Source organism: Gymnoscopelus microlampas, assembly GCF_963454915.1.
Source record: "Gymnoscopelus microlampas genome assembly, chromosome: 21".
In the NCBI taxonomy this organism is placed as follows: Eukaryota; Metazoa; Chordata; class Actinopteri; order Myctophiformes; family Myctophidae; genus Gymnoscopelus; species Gymnoscopelus microlampas.
The window spans coordinates 28,472,037-28,484,659 of NC_139958.1; the positions used below are offsets into that span (position 1 = coordinate 28,472,037).

At 42.3% G+C, this 12,623-nt stretch overlaps 1 protein-coding gene across 5 annotated transcripts in view; it reads right to left on the reverse strand.

Annotated features, from left to right (window-relative positions):
- Positions 1-12,623, reverse strand: part of vav2 (vav 2 guanine nucleotide exchange factor) — a 259,771-nt gene that overhangs the window by 43,401 nt on the left and 203,747 nt on the right. For all 5 annotated transcript variants that reach the window (XM_084046572.1, XM_084046570.1, XM_084046573.1 and 2 more), the window contains exons 6-8: positions 8,428-8,526; positions 2,624-2,692; positions 1,729-1,829 (exon numbers count right to left, since the gene is read on the reverse strand). In XM_084046572.1, the coding sequence (XP_083902698.1) occupies positions 1,729-1,829; positions 2,624-2,692; positions 8,428-8,526 (269 nt within the window). The remainder of the gene's footprint in view (positions 1-1,728; positions 1,830-2,623; positions 2,693-8,427; positions 8,527-12,623) is intronic.

A 12,623-nucleotide genomic window follows, 5' to 3' on the forward strand; every position in this document is an offset into this window, starting at 1 on the left:
GGCACGTGCCACCCCAGGTGCCACCCATTATCCCTCATTATGATTGGCTGTCTTGCCCAGGCAGAGGACAATTAGCTTATTTCTAAATTAAACTTTAAACACGGGAATGAAAGACACTGTAATGTTCGTAAAGTAGATATGGGTGGAGACGAAAATATGAAATTAAAGCGTCTCCGCGTGCGAACACTCGTACCTCATTAGCCTGGCATGGCCAGTCTGGAATCTCTGTGTGGAACCTGCATTTCCGAGGGGCAAATTAAAAAAATGCCTCTGGTGATAAACCCGCCCCATATTTGCATACAGGGTCCTGATTGGTCCCTCACAACTTCGGAGGGAAAGAAATCCAATCTCTATTGAGAGGGGCCAGACCTAATCTGCCAAGGGCAGTTTTTGGAACATTTTGAATTCCTGACTTTTACTTGTAACAGAGTATTTGTATATTGCAGTATTGGTACTTTTTCCACCACTGCTAACACGTCACGTTGCGCTGCGTTGGAAGATTTAGGAGGACATGGAGGAGGAAGAAGAAGAGGAGGGAGAGACAACTGCAATAGAGGAGCAAAAAAACAAATATGAAGTCAATGGCATTCCCTGTCTTTCTGTCTAACTGAGCTTTTATTCCTGACATGAGTGGATTTGCAATGATCCTTTGATTGGCGGGACACAATCAATTACATGCCCTGTCAGCTTTTTTCTCCTAACATCCTTTGTTTTAATTGACTTATTCCTTGAACACTAATCCCATTTTATCCTGGGATACTGCATCTTAATGCAGCTCCATGCATGTACGAGAGCACAGGGCGGCCTGATCTCTCTCTCACATAATGCATGCACTGACACACTCGTTGGATGCCACCCACGCAGAGGCATGCACATACACACCAACAACCACAGGGAGCGAGAATGATAGAGAGAGGGAAAGAGTGAGAGTGTGAGAGAACGAGAGAACAAGAGAGCGAGAGAGCGACAGGGAGAGAGAGAGAATGGTTCAATTATGTGTGGCCGTGACTTAAAATTCTGGGGAATAATCTAGCTTGGCAATCTGCTGTAAATTAAGTCATTGATGCATTTCTGCTAATTATTTACAGCTTATTATCTAAGTGCAAATCATAAGTTAAAAAAACAAGAATAATTATCTGGCTTGTAACTCCAGAAACTTTTCTTTTGGTTCATTTGATGGGACTCATGGGAAGGGAGTGGGCGGGAGACAAGTTCAAGTTTCGTGTCTGTGTGGGGCCATTCTCATTGGAAAAGCATCAGAATTTGAGACTTTTTAGTACTTATACTTTCCCAAAAGAAAGGAAATTATTATCTACTTCATTGACCCGGGTTCCCCCAGGGGTCTATCTATACTTTGTCACCTCCTATTTTCCCTCAACATCAAATCTCTTTGCCAATCTACATATTTGTTTTCTGTAAATAGATCTTTTATTGGTTTTAGTGTTGCTGCTGATGTGTAATTTATTTATATATGTATTCAAGACCCCCGGGGCTTTTTGTGTTACAGTATACTTTTAGCATCGTTTTTTGGGGTATTTTTTGTATTGCCATACTGTTTTCAAACTCGTTAAAGTATTGAATCAATCAATCAATCAATCAACCAGAGAGAGAGAGAGCGATAGAGCGACAGAGAAAGAGAAAGAGAGAGAGAGAGAGAGAGATAGAGCGAGAGAGAGAGAGAGAGAGAGAGAGAGAGAGAGAGAGCACAGCACACACATTGTCACTCACCTCTCCTTGAATTCAAGGAAGATCTTGCCCAGCCCGTTTCCTCCAGTGACCATGTTCAGATCAATGGCCCTCAGCAGATTAAAGTGGACCTTGATCACATCCTGATAACATGACAATACGCCAAGCATTAGGTTCCAACATGTTATCTACCTATCCATTTACTGTATAACTCCATCCACCCATGTGTCTATTCATGCATTACCCACCTAAAACCAGCTCCATCCATCCATCCATCCAATTTAAGTTTAGATTAAAGTCATTTTTAAAGCAGGTTTGATAGTTTAGTTTTTAGTTTTTACAAACGTTTAGTTGTATTATTTTTGCTGGCACAGCATAGAATGTGGAAGACATATTTCATATCCATCCAAACTACTAGGATTATGTATGACATAAATTGTCCAAGACAAAAACAAAGTACATTTTCTCTATGATTTTTGTTTCTTTTAGTTAGTTTTGTTTCACAATACATTTTCAGGTGACTATTCAAATGGACAACTGATTTACTAATTGGAAAGTGTCGATGTACCCTAAACTGGATCTAATATTAGGTAGAACAACAAAGAAAAGAGAGAATATTCCATTACTCCATTTTAGATGCCAGAATGTGATAATTGATTTCCAGGTCATGTTATGTTGCCACAGTACGTCACTAAATAAAAGATCACCTTTAACAGATAATGAGGATAATTGTATTCCTGCTTTACTTTCTTATTCCTCAATTCCCAGCTCCACTTGTGAGAGGAAATTAAAAATGTGTATCCTACTTTAGTTTAATATACTGTAGTCCACTGATTCATTCATCCATCCTTTCATGAAACACATTTAGTTACATGGTCTAACACACATCCAGCCATACGCATACGGTATAATTTCACTCCCTTGAATGGCTACTCACCTCAAGATTGACGAAGATCGCCTCCATATCTTGCGGACTGAAAACATGCTTCAAAGGGATCATGTAATTCTGTATGGGTTGAAAGACAGTAGAATGTTTTACTACAATGGATATTCCACTTCAACCCAACACAAGTAGTACAGATGTGTATAATTATCTTCATACAAGTGCAGTCACAACATAATGTAAATTGTTGTCAGGCAGAAATGCAGTATTTCCAGATTTCAACTTTTTCTGTTTATCCGTAAATGAATGTCATACTTCATTGTACAATAGAATAGTCACACAAAAGTAGCGAGAATAGCCAATATATAAGCTTAATAACTGTCGCATCACGTCGAGTTGTGAGCTTGTAAATCTGCTATTTTGTATAATATCTGTCTGGGGGGTTTATAAATTGTTAAGCAATGAAAAGTAACAACTAGACTACATTGGATCCATTGGAACACAGGTTGTTTTTTCCATTTCCTGAAAAGTAATGGTTTTGGACATACAAGGTTTCCGGCCGACAGTGACTGTATCATATATTGACTACAGCACACCACCATAGTAAATGATCACAGCCTTGGCGTATCCAAGCCATTAGGAGGGGCATTACACTTTTATTGAAGGGCAGTTCAATTGAAAGTTGTGAACTGAAGCACGAGAGAACATCAATAAGAACATGACTACACTGTAAAAAAAAAATGAGAGAAGAGGATGGCAACATGCTGCTGCAACTCACTTGGTGTGTGTATGTGGTCGTTGTATTTCACAGACCGTGGCACAATATTTGTTGTGGTTATTTAAAAAAAACTAAACATGGCAAAATGATAGATATATGACCCCATATGAGCAAGGTTTCAGACCGCCATTCACTTCCATTAAAGTTAAATGTTTCAGAAAATATACTTCCTTGGCCTTCTCGCAGTGTGCACAAGAAATGTAGCACTGATCAGTCCAGTGGTTTGTGGGTTCGGCCACCTACTGTACAGAGCCGCGGCATGACAAGATAAAGGTTTCAGCCCGATCAGATCATTGACTTACATTGTGAAATTACACATAAACAATATGAACAAACAATGAAAACAAAAAATGGGGGAAAAAAAGAAAAATAAATTGGAAAGTGGAAGTACTGTGCAGAAGAAATTTGCCGCTGGTCCATACACACATATTGTAGACCCACAGACACACAGACCGACCCTCCTATAGACGGCTAGACTCCAGCAGAACCGCGGCGTAACAATTACGGTGAGTGGGCAATCAACTTGCAATCTGTCTTTATTGAGGTAAACATTAATCCATTAAGACCGGGAAAGCATCGGTGTCATTTTAAGATTTCTTTGCCTATTCAAAAATAGCAGATATATACAAGCTCATAGCGCGGCACCGAGCTTGCCGTGCTATGAGCTTGTAGATCTGCTATTTTTTTTTAAATCATGAACATTTGTGCGCATCTTAAATTTATATTATTTTTCAAAGCAAACATTAATTTTGTATCTCAAATCTTTGCTTGTGGGGATTCTACAAATGTCTTCTAAATCCTAATCCTATGTTGCTACATCAGTGGTTCTCAAACCTCTTCATGTCAAGGACCCCCAAAATGATAGCCTATGTATTTGCCCACGACCCCCATCTCAAAATATTTTGTTCCAAGGAACCCCCCCTTGCCCCCAGAAGCTAAGATGAGTTAAAAATGTTTGTTTTAAATATATATACATGTATATACTCAAAGATTTGCACAAATGTTCAAGATTTTTATAAAATAGCCAAAGTATAAAACTAAAATCTAAAATGACACAGATGCTTTCCCGGATTGAATGGGTTAAAGCTCAGAGGGAGAGACAACAGTCCCCTGCTGGGACTCAATCCCAGGCCAACAGCAGACATAATGTGCTTCCCAAGATGGCCACAGTATCATAACCACAACATCACTGGCATATTGCGAAGGGTTATTGCCGCTATAAGTGTTTATGCTGTGCTCATGCTCACAGAGGCAAAACTTCAGCTGTTGTTCCACTAATATAATTTCATGCTTGTCACATTCCATCATCTTAACGATAACAAATAGATCAACTAAAAACGCAATGCCGGGGTGACAAGCTTTATTAACCCCAACTCAATTAAGCTTAACGAGTCCTCCGATCGTAAGAAGGTTATTCTCATTTAGTCTCTTGTTTGTCTGGCGCAGCACATGCAAAACACACTTGGTTTTTAATGAAATCAGTGGAGCAAATTACCCCTAGTCATGTCTGTGGAGAATGATGATCTTTGTTTTTTTTAAGAGCAGCAACAATTATTTAAATACCGGTAAGTGTTAGCAACAATTATTTAAATACCGGTAAGTGTTAGCAACAATTATTTAAATACCGGTAAGTGTTAGCAACAATTATTTAAATACCGGTAAGTGTTAGCAACAATTATTTAAACACCGGTAGTGTTAGCAACAATTATTTAAATACCGGTAAGTGCCAGCAACAATTATTTACATACCGGTAAGTGACTTGTGTGTGTATGCCTGTGTGAGTGTGTGTGTTAGTGATGCGCGAGTCGGGTTTTTTCATGACCCGCCCCGCCCCGCGACGGAACCCAACCCGCCTCAACCCGCCCCGCGAACCCATATATAAATCTACGGCTCAACCCGCCCCGCGACCCGCGATTTTTTTTTTATTCTGTAAAATCATGGTTAGAAAATAATCCCCAAGTGTATTCAAACTGTTTTATTCTTATTATTCTTATTCTTATTAGGAATAAAGACAAAACAAGAGCATGTTATTATTTTTATTTTTTTTGCATGTGAGAGCGCGTGACCCGCTCACCCGCAGCCCGCATAATTTTCTCCGAAATTCTGACTCGACCCACCCGCGCCGCGGGTTGACCCGCGGGTTACGGGTCAACCCGCGCATCACTAGTGTGTGTGTGTGTGTGTGTGTGTGTGTGTGTGTGTGTGTGTGTGTGTGTGTGTGTGTGTGTGTGTGTGTGTGTGTGCATTGCAAGTGCATGTCTGTAGTGTGAGCAGTTCAAAGATCCAATCTTAAATCTCCCGACTTGATCACAGACGATCAGGGCCTTCCGATCATTTTCAAATAATTGATATCATCTCTGTCGCGTGGAAACCTCATCATGTCCAAAACTGATTCAAATAAAAATATATCAAAAATAGCAGATCTGCAAGCTCAAAAGTTTTTGATACTTTTGTGTGAAGCTGTAGTATGATCAAGTGGGCGCTAATTTACGAAAAAAAACTCAAAAATATGGAGATAAGAGGTTTCTGCCCGACAGCAACGATATTTATCTGGATGATTACATCGTCACTGTCCGTCCGAGTGTGACGGAAGGAGGAGAGGACACGGCGACCTGTCAAAACGATCTGTGCAAGCTGCGTCGGAACAGCCGAGGCTTGTCGATACGTGGCGAGAACACGACGGTCTCGTCTTCCCAGACATATCAGAACCGTTCAGCCGTTGCCACTTCCAAGGTTAACAGAGGCTCCGTTTGTTTACATCCGCTTCCACATGTCGTTTCACAAGCACGGCGAGGTGCTGCGTTTGTGCTGCTCCGGCAAGCCCAATGATCTTAAAACACGCAAGACCGGGAACGCATCTGTGTCATTTTAAGATGTCTTTGGCTATTCAAAAATAGCAGATATACAACCTCATAGCGCGGCACGAGTGCCGCGCTATGAGGTTGTATATCTGCTATTTTTGAAAAATCGTGAAAATGTGTGCAAATCTTTGAATATATATTTGTAAAATATTTGGTTCCAGGGAACACCAGAATCAAAGATTTGAGTTAAAAATGTTGCATTCAAAGATTTCCACAAATGTTCAAGATTTTTCAAAAATAGCAGATCTACAAGCCAAAGTATAAAATAATGGTTATAGTTCAAATCTAAAATAAATCACCCAGATGAGTTCCCGGAGTTAAACGAGTTAAACCCCAGGATCCGTATTGCGGGGAAAGCTTTCGAGAGAAAATAGCAGATCGACAAGCTCACAACGTGTTGGTTTAAGTGGTTAATACAATCCAGTAATGGGTGATGCCACATCTATTATACTGTACATTAGCCGAGTGCTTGGACTTCCTTGGTGGTGCTATATTCCTTTTTCGTGTCCCGTTATCACTGTCCTCTTTCCATTGTAGCTATGTTCTACCACACCACATGTCACATTTTCAGACAACAGGTCGCCACAGCTTCCAGCATGCATGTGGGCTTTGTTTCGTCCACTTTACACTTGGCTCTTTGGGTCATATTTATTTTCTTTCGGCAGTTCGGCTCAGCAGCGAACCACACCGGTAGCGTTAGGGAAGGCCGTTAGTGAGACTTAGCCAAAATGGCTAACAGGCCGAGTAGGGCGTTAATTTACGAAAAAAAACACTAAAAAAGTTAGAATATGGAGATAAGAGGTCTCTTTCCTGACAGCAACGACATCTATCTACACATGAGGCCCTGGGGCTCCGTCTCGCTGTGTGAGACCAGGCTAATAATAATAATAACCATATCGATCAGCTCCCCTGACATTTGTGCGCTCCCCGGTGAATGTGCCAATAGCTGACATTTCCACGCTGTGGCCCTCCCCGCAGGCCTGTGAGACCTCACCACCCCCCCGTGTCCCCAACCACCTGCACACACCAGTGGTGTAAAGTAACTAAGTACACGTACTCAAGTACTGTACTTAAGTTCAATTTGGAGTTTTTTTTTTATGTCACTGGAGTCTTTCCAATTTTCTGTACTTTTACTTCTACTCCACTGCATCTCACAGGCAAATATTATAGTTTTACTCCACTACAATTATTTGAATTTGATGATTCAGTTACTTTTGATTATCATTACAACACATACATTAACCACTTCAGCCCTATATACATTTTGGCCTTTTCAAAATAGCCGATCTACAAGCTCACAATGCGCCGTGATGCGACACGTTGTGAGCTTGTAGATCTGCTATTTTCAAAAGATATTTAAATTGTGAAATGGGACATTCTGATTCTGCACAATGAGTACTTTCTACTTTTGGTACTTTAAGTACATTTTGATACCAATACTTTTGTACTTTTGCTCAAGTACATTTTTCATGCTGGACTTTTACTTGTAAGTATTTCTACATTGCAGTATTGATAATTTTACTTTTACTACATAATGTGAGTACTTACTTGAGCAGCTACTTGACATGCATGTAACACATCATGGCTAGATTAAGTCCATTCATATGTACATATCTCTTAATACATCTGCTATTTTAACTGCCTCATCCCAATGCTATTTCTAACCACACACCATATGCACCGTATGTATATATTGTACGTATTTCGGTTGGTATGTGAACCTTTTTTCCCCTGTCTCTTTCTTTATCTCTTTCCACCTCTCTTCAAACTACAACTGATGGAGCTTTGTACGACAGAAGGTCACCCATTTTCTTTTCACACCTGTTAGCCTGTGCAAATCTGTGAGAATATAGCTGAGTTCATCGTCTCTGTCACTTATCAGGATTCAAATTCAAAAGTAGCAGATCTACAAGCTCGTTTTTAGCTTGTGGATCTGCTACTTTTAGACGCCATTGTGTGACGCTGTAGTATGATCAATTAGGGCGTTCATTTCCCCCCCAAAAAGTAAAAAAACAAAAAGTTTGAATAAAAGAGGTTCTGCCTGACAGCAACGATATGCAGGCTTGTACGCGAGCACGCACACACACACACACACACACACACACACACACACACACACACACACACACACACACACACACACACACACACACACACACACACACACACACACACACACACACACACACACACACACACACACACACACTTATACCAACCTTCTCAATGTCCTCCAGCGTTTTGTAGTACTTTGCTTCCGTCTCTTGGATCTCCACTAAGCAGCAGTTTCTCTTATCATCTTCTGTCATGCCCATTTTCTGCAGCGGGAAGGAGAGGAAAGATAACATTTGTTATGCCTGGTGTCACATGTAATAAATTACACAACATTACCATTACTGCCTGTCTGTGTAAATATTCACCTGCCCATAGTATTTAACCCATTGAGACCTGAAGCCGATTCTACATGTCTCCTAAATCTCAACAGTATTCTGAAAAACGCATGTTTCTATATCAGTGGTGCTCAATCTTTTTCATGTCAAGGACCCCCAAAATGATATGTATTTGGCCGCAGACCCCCATCAAAATATTTTGTTCCAGGGACCCCCAGAAGCAACGATCTGAGTTAAAAATGTTCGCTTTAAAAATATATACATTCAAAGATGTGCACACATTTTCACAAATTTTCAAAAATAGCAGATCTACAAGCTCGTAGCGCGGCACTCGGTGCCGCGCTATGAGCTTGTAGATCTGCTATTTTTGAATAGCCCAAAGTGTAAAATAATGCTTTTTAGCTCAAATCTAAAAATGACACAGTTCCAGGTCTTAATGGGTTAAAGCTTTTGTCAATCAATCAATAGCTAGATTGGTAATTGGTTACCATGACGGTGCCAGTTGGGAATATAGCGTTTAAGCGTAACGTTGCGAGCTTGCATGCCGGATGAACGCGATTTGCACACTGGACTACCTTGATCTGAATGAATTAATCATACGGACCATCTGCAACTACTGACATTGATTTCTGTAAAGCATCGTGTGTGTGTGTGCGTGCGTGCGTGCGTGCGTGCGTGCGTGCGTGCGTGCGTGCGTGCGTGCGTGCGTGCGTGCGTGCGTGCGTGCGTGCGTGCGTGCGTGCGTGTGTGTGTGTGTGTGGGTGTGTGTGTGTGTGTGTGTGTGTCTCTATTGTAGAAATCATATTAAATGTTGAATGGATCAGATCTCATTACGTTGCATAGTGTGTGCCTGAGAGCAACGCAGCCAGTGGGATTCCCTGTATGTTGTGAACATACCTGGCCAATAAACTGATTCTGAGTGAGCCCAACAACACACGAGGCCACTTAACCAAATGCAGGCTCGCACACACGCGCACGAGCACACACGCGCGAACGCACACACACACACACACACTAATTATGCATATGAATATATATTGACTTGAATGCAAATGCAATTGCAAACTCTCTCACAAAACACACACACACACACACACACACACACACACACACACACACACACACACACACACACACACACACACACACACACACACACACACACACACACACACACACACACACACACACACACACACACACACACAAAATGCATGTGAACAGCTATGCAAATGCACTTTTAATCTCTGTCTCTCACAAACATGCTCACACACACACACACTGAGACAAACACACACACTTGACCATAATATAACCCACTTTGTGTGTTAGCTGTTTACTATTGTTTTTGTTGTTTTGTTTAGTTTTTTGACAGAAAATGACGCACGCACTCACGTGCACGTGCACACGCGCACACACACACACACACACACACACACACACACACACACACACACACACACACACACACACACACACACACACACACACATCATCTCTATGACCACATCCCCAGCTGTGGCTGGTGGCTGTCACCGGGCTCAGCAGGACGTATGACCATACCATCTGGATAATGAAGACACAAACAGAGGAACAGAGCCTAAGGCTCTGGTTGAGCAACAACGACCAGCCAATAAAACGCCAGCAGGGGACCAGAGCCACCAGCCAAACCCCACTGATGTTTAATTGTTTGGCGCTTTGCGGTTTGATCTGGCATCTGCCTGTCCCTGGCTGACGTCAGCTCAGTGCTGCCGTCACCCGGGTTGATGTCACCGCGTCTCCAGCGGACCCCCGAGTCAGCCTCGGAACCAAGGCCCCAGATGGGGTTTCCTTATGGCCTTCCGCAGGGGCTCGCTGCTCTAATTGGCTGGTCGTCCCCACGGGACACGATGACCAACGTTTTCAAGCGAAGACGAAATGTAGCAGATCTGTAAGCTCGAGACGCGCCGCGATGTGACACGCCTGCAGTGGTGTAAAGTAACTAAGTACATTTACTTAACTCAAGTACTGTACTTGAGCACAATTTTGAGGTACTTTTACTTTACTGGAGTATTTCCAGTTGTCTATACTTTTACTTCTACTCCACTACATCTCAGAGGCAAATATTGTACTTTTACTCCGCTACAATTATTTGAAAACTTTAGTTACTAGCTACTTTGCAGATATAAATTATTACATTATAAAATATACATTAACCACTTTAGCCCGCGACGCGTTGTGAGCTTGTAGATCTGCTTTTTTCAAACATTTTAGCACTTTTACTTTTGATACTTTAAGCACATTTTGATACCAACATTTTTGTTCTTTTGCTCAAGTACATTTTTAATTCCGGACTTGTACTTGTAACTGAGTACTTCTACATTGCAGTATTGACACTTTCACTTAAGTAAAACATTTGAGGACTATTTCCACCACTGCTCGGAACTAAGGCCCCAGATGGGGTTTCCTTATGGCCTCACGCAGGGGCTCGCTGCTCTAATTGGCTGGTCGTCCCCACGGGACACCATGGCACGACGGAGTGTAAAATCAGAGGTTCTAAGGCGAGCTGTGAGATGTGTGAGTCACAACCAGTACTTACCTGCATGTATCTGATCTGCAGCGTGGGAAAGGGAAAGCCATAGAGGTGAGTCAGAGGTTAGAAATAGAGATATCGTCATGAACCCACTGATGTGCCATCATGCTAATCACCCCCAGCTAAGACCCCCCCCCCCCCCCACACACACACACACACACACACACACACACACACACACACACACACACACACACACACACAAGCGTGCCCTGTCTTCCCCTCAAGCTATGATGACAGCATAGACCACACACATTGACGGTCTGGGCAGGAGGTGACTAGTGGGCACAGTGTGTGTGTGTGTGTGTGTGTGTGTGTGTGTGTGTGTGTGTGTGTGTGTGTGTGTGTGTGTGTGTGTGTGTGTGTGTGTGTGTGTGTGTGTGTGTGCGCACGTGTGTGTGTGTGTGTGTGTGTGTGTACATACGGTACATGACTGAGTGTCTGCTTGGGGGCTGTGGGTGTGAGGAATGTGTCGGGCCTGTGTGTTGGAAATGTGTGTGTGTGTGTGTGTGTGTGTTCGTGCGTGGCTGCGTGCGTGCATGTGTTGTAAGGACATGGTAGCGAGTGACTTGGTATGACACTTTTAAAAACACGTTATCCATTCTTTGCGGATTTGGTGGGGAAAGGAGTGAAAATTTAAGTAACAACAAAAAAAACAACAACATGTATCATCAGGCCAAATAAAACGCATCCCTGGGTTTTCCGGGAAGTAAGCCAGGCGGGGAGGACGACCTCTGTCGCTGCACTAGTGACTCCTATAGGTTGGCCAGGGCTGGAATAAGGAATTGTCCCTTATTCGGAAACAAAACTAAAAGACGTGTCCCTTACTGAACTGATAAGGGACACACTTTGTTCCTTAATTTTGGGAATCAATCAATGACACACATCTAACAAGTTCAAACAGTTCTTGTGCATATACTATAATACAGGTGGTAAGTAACAACTTGGACCGTTTTTTTTCTCTGTCTATTTTTGGCTAATGTTCCCCCCAGAAAATGGATGCTGGGGTTCAAGTGGTTTAATATCATCATATACCAAAACTGTACATATACTGTATACAGTGAGATTTCATATTTTTCTGGGCGTCCCCTATTTTTCGTAGAGATAAGGGACGCCCGGCCGAGCACCCTAGTCGGGGCACCTATTCGGTGGGGGATTGAACTGGGAGGAATAGCGTTCCTCAGTACGCGTCACGTCCTCCCCAGTTAAAGTCCTCACTGTCAGGGTGAAAACAAGAGGCTGGTGAGGTCACGCGTATCGGAGGTGACACGTGCATGTCGACACCCTCCCTACGACCAACCAGTAGGAGTCAGCAGCGACATGGGGACTACAGTACAAGGGGACATTGACTGAATTGGCTGAATTAGGAGAAAAACCTAAAATAAAAACATAAAACACATCCCATATAAAATTCAAACCTAACATTTCACACCACTAAACACATCAAAAAGCA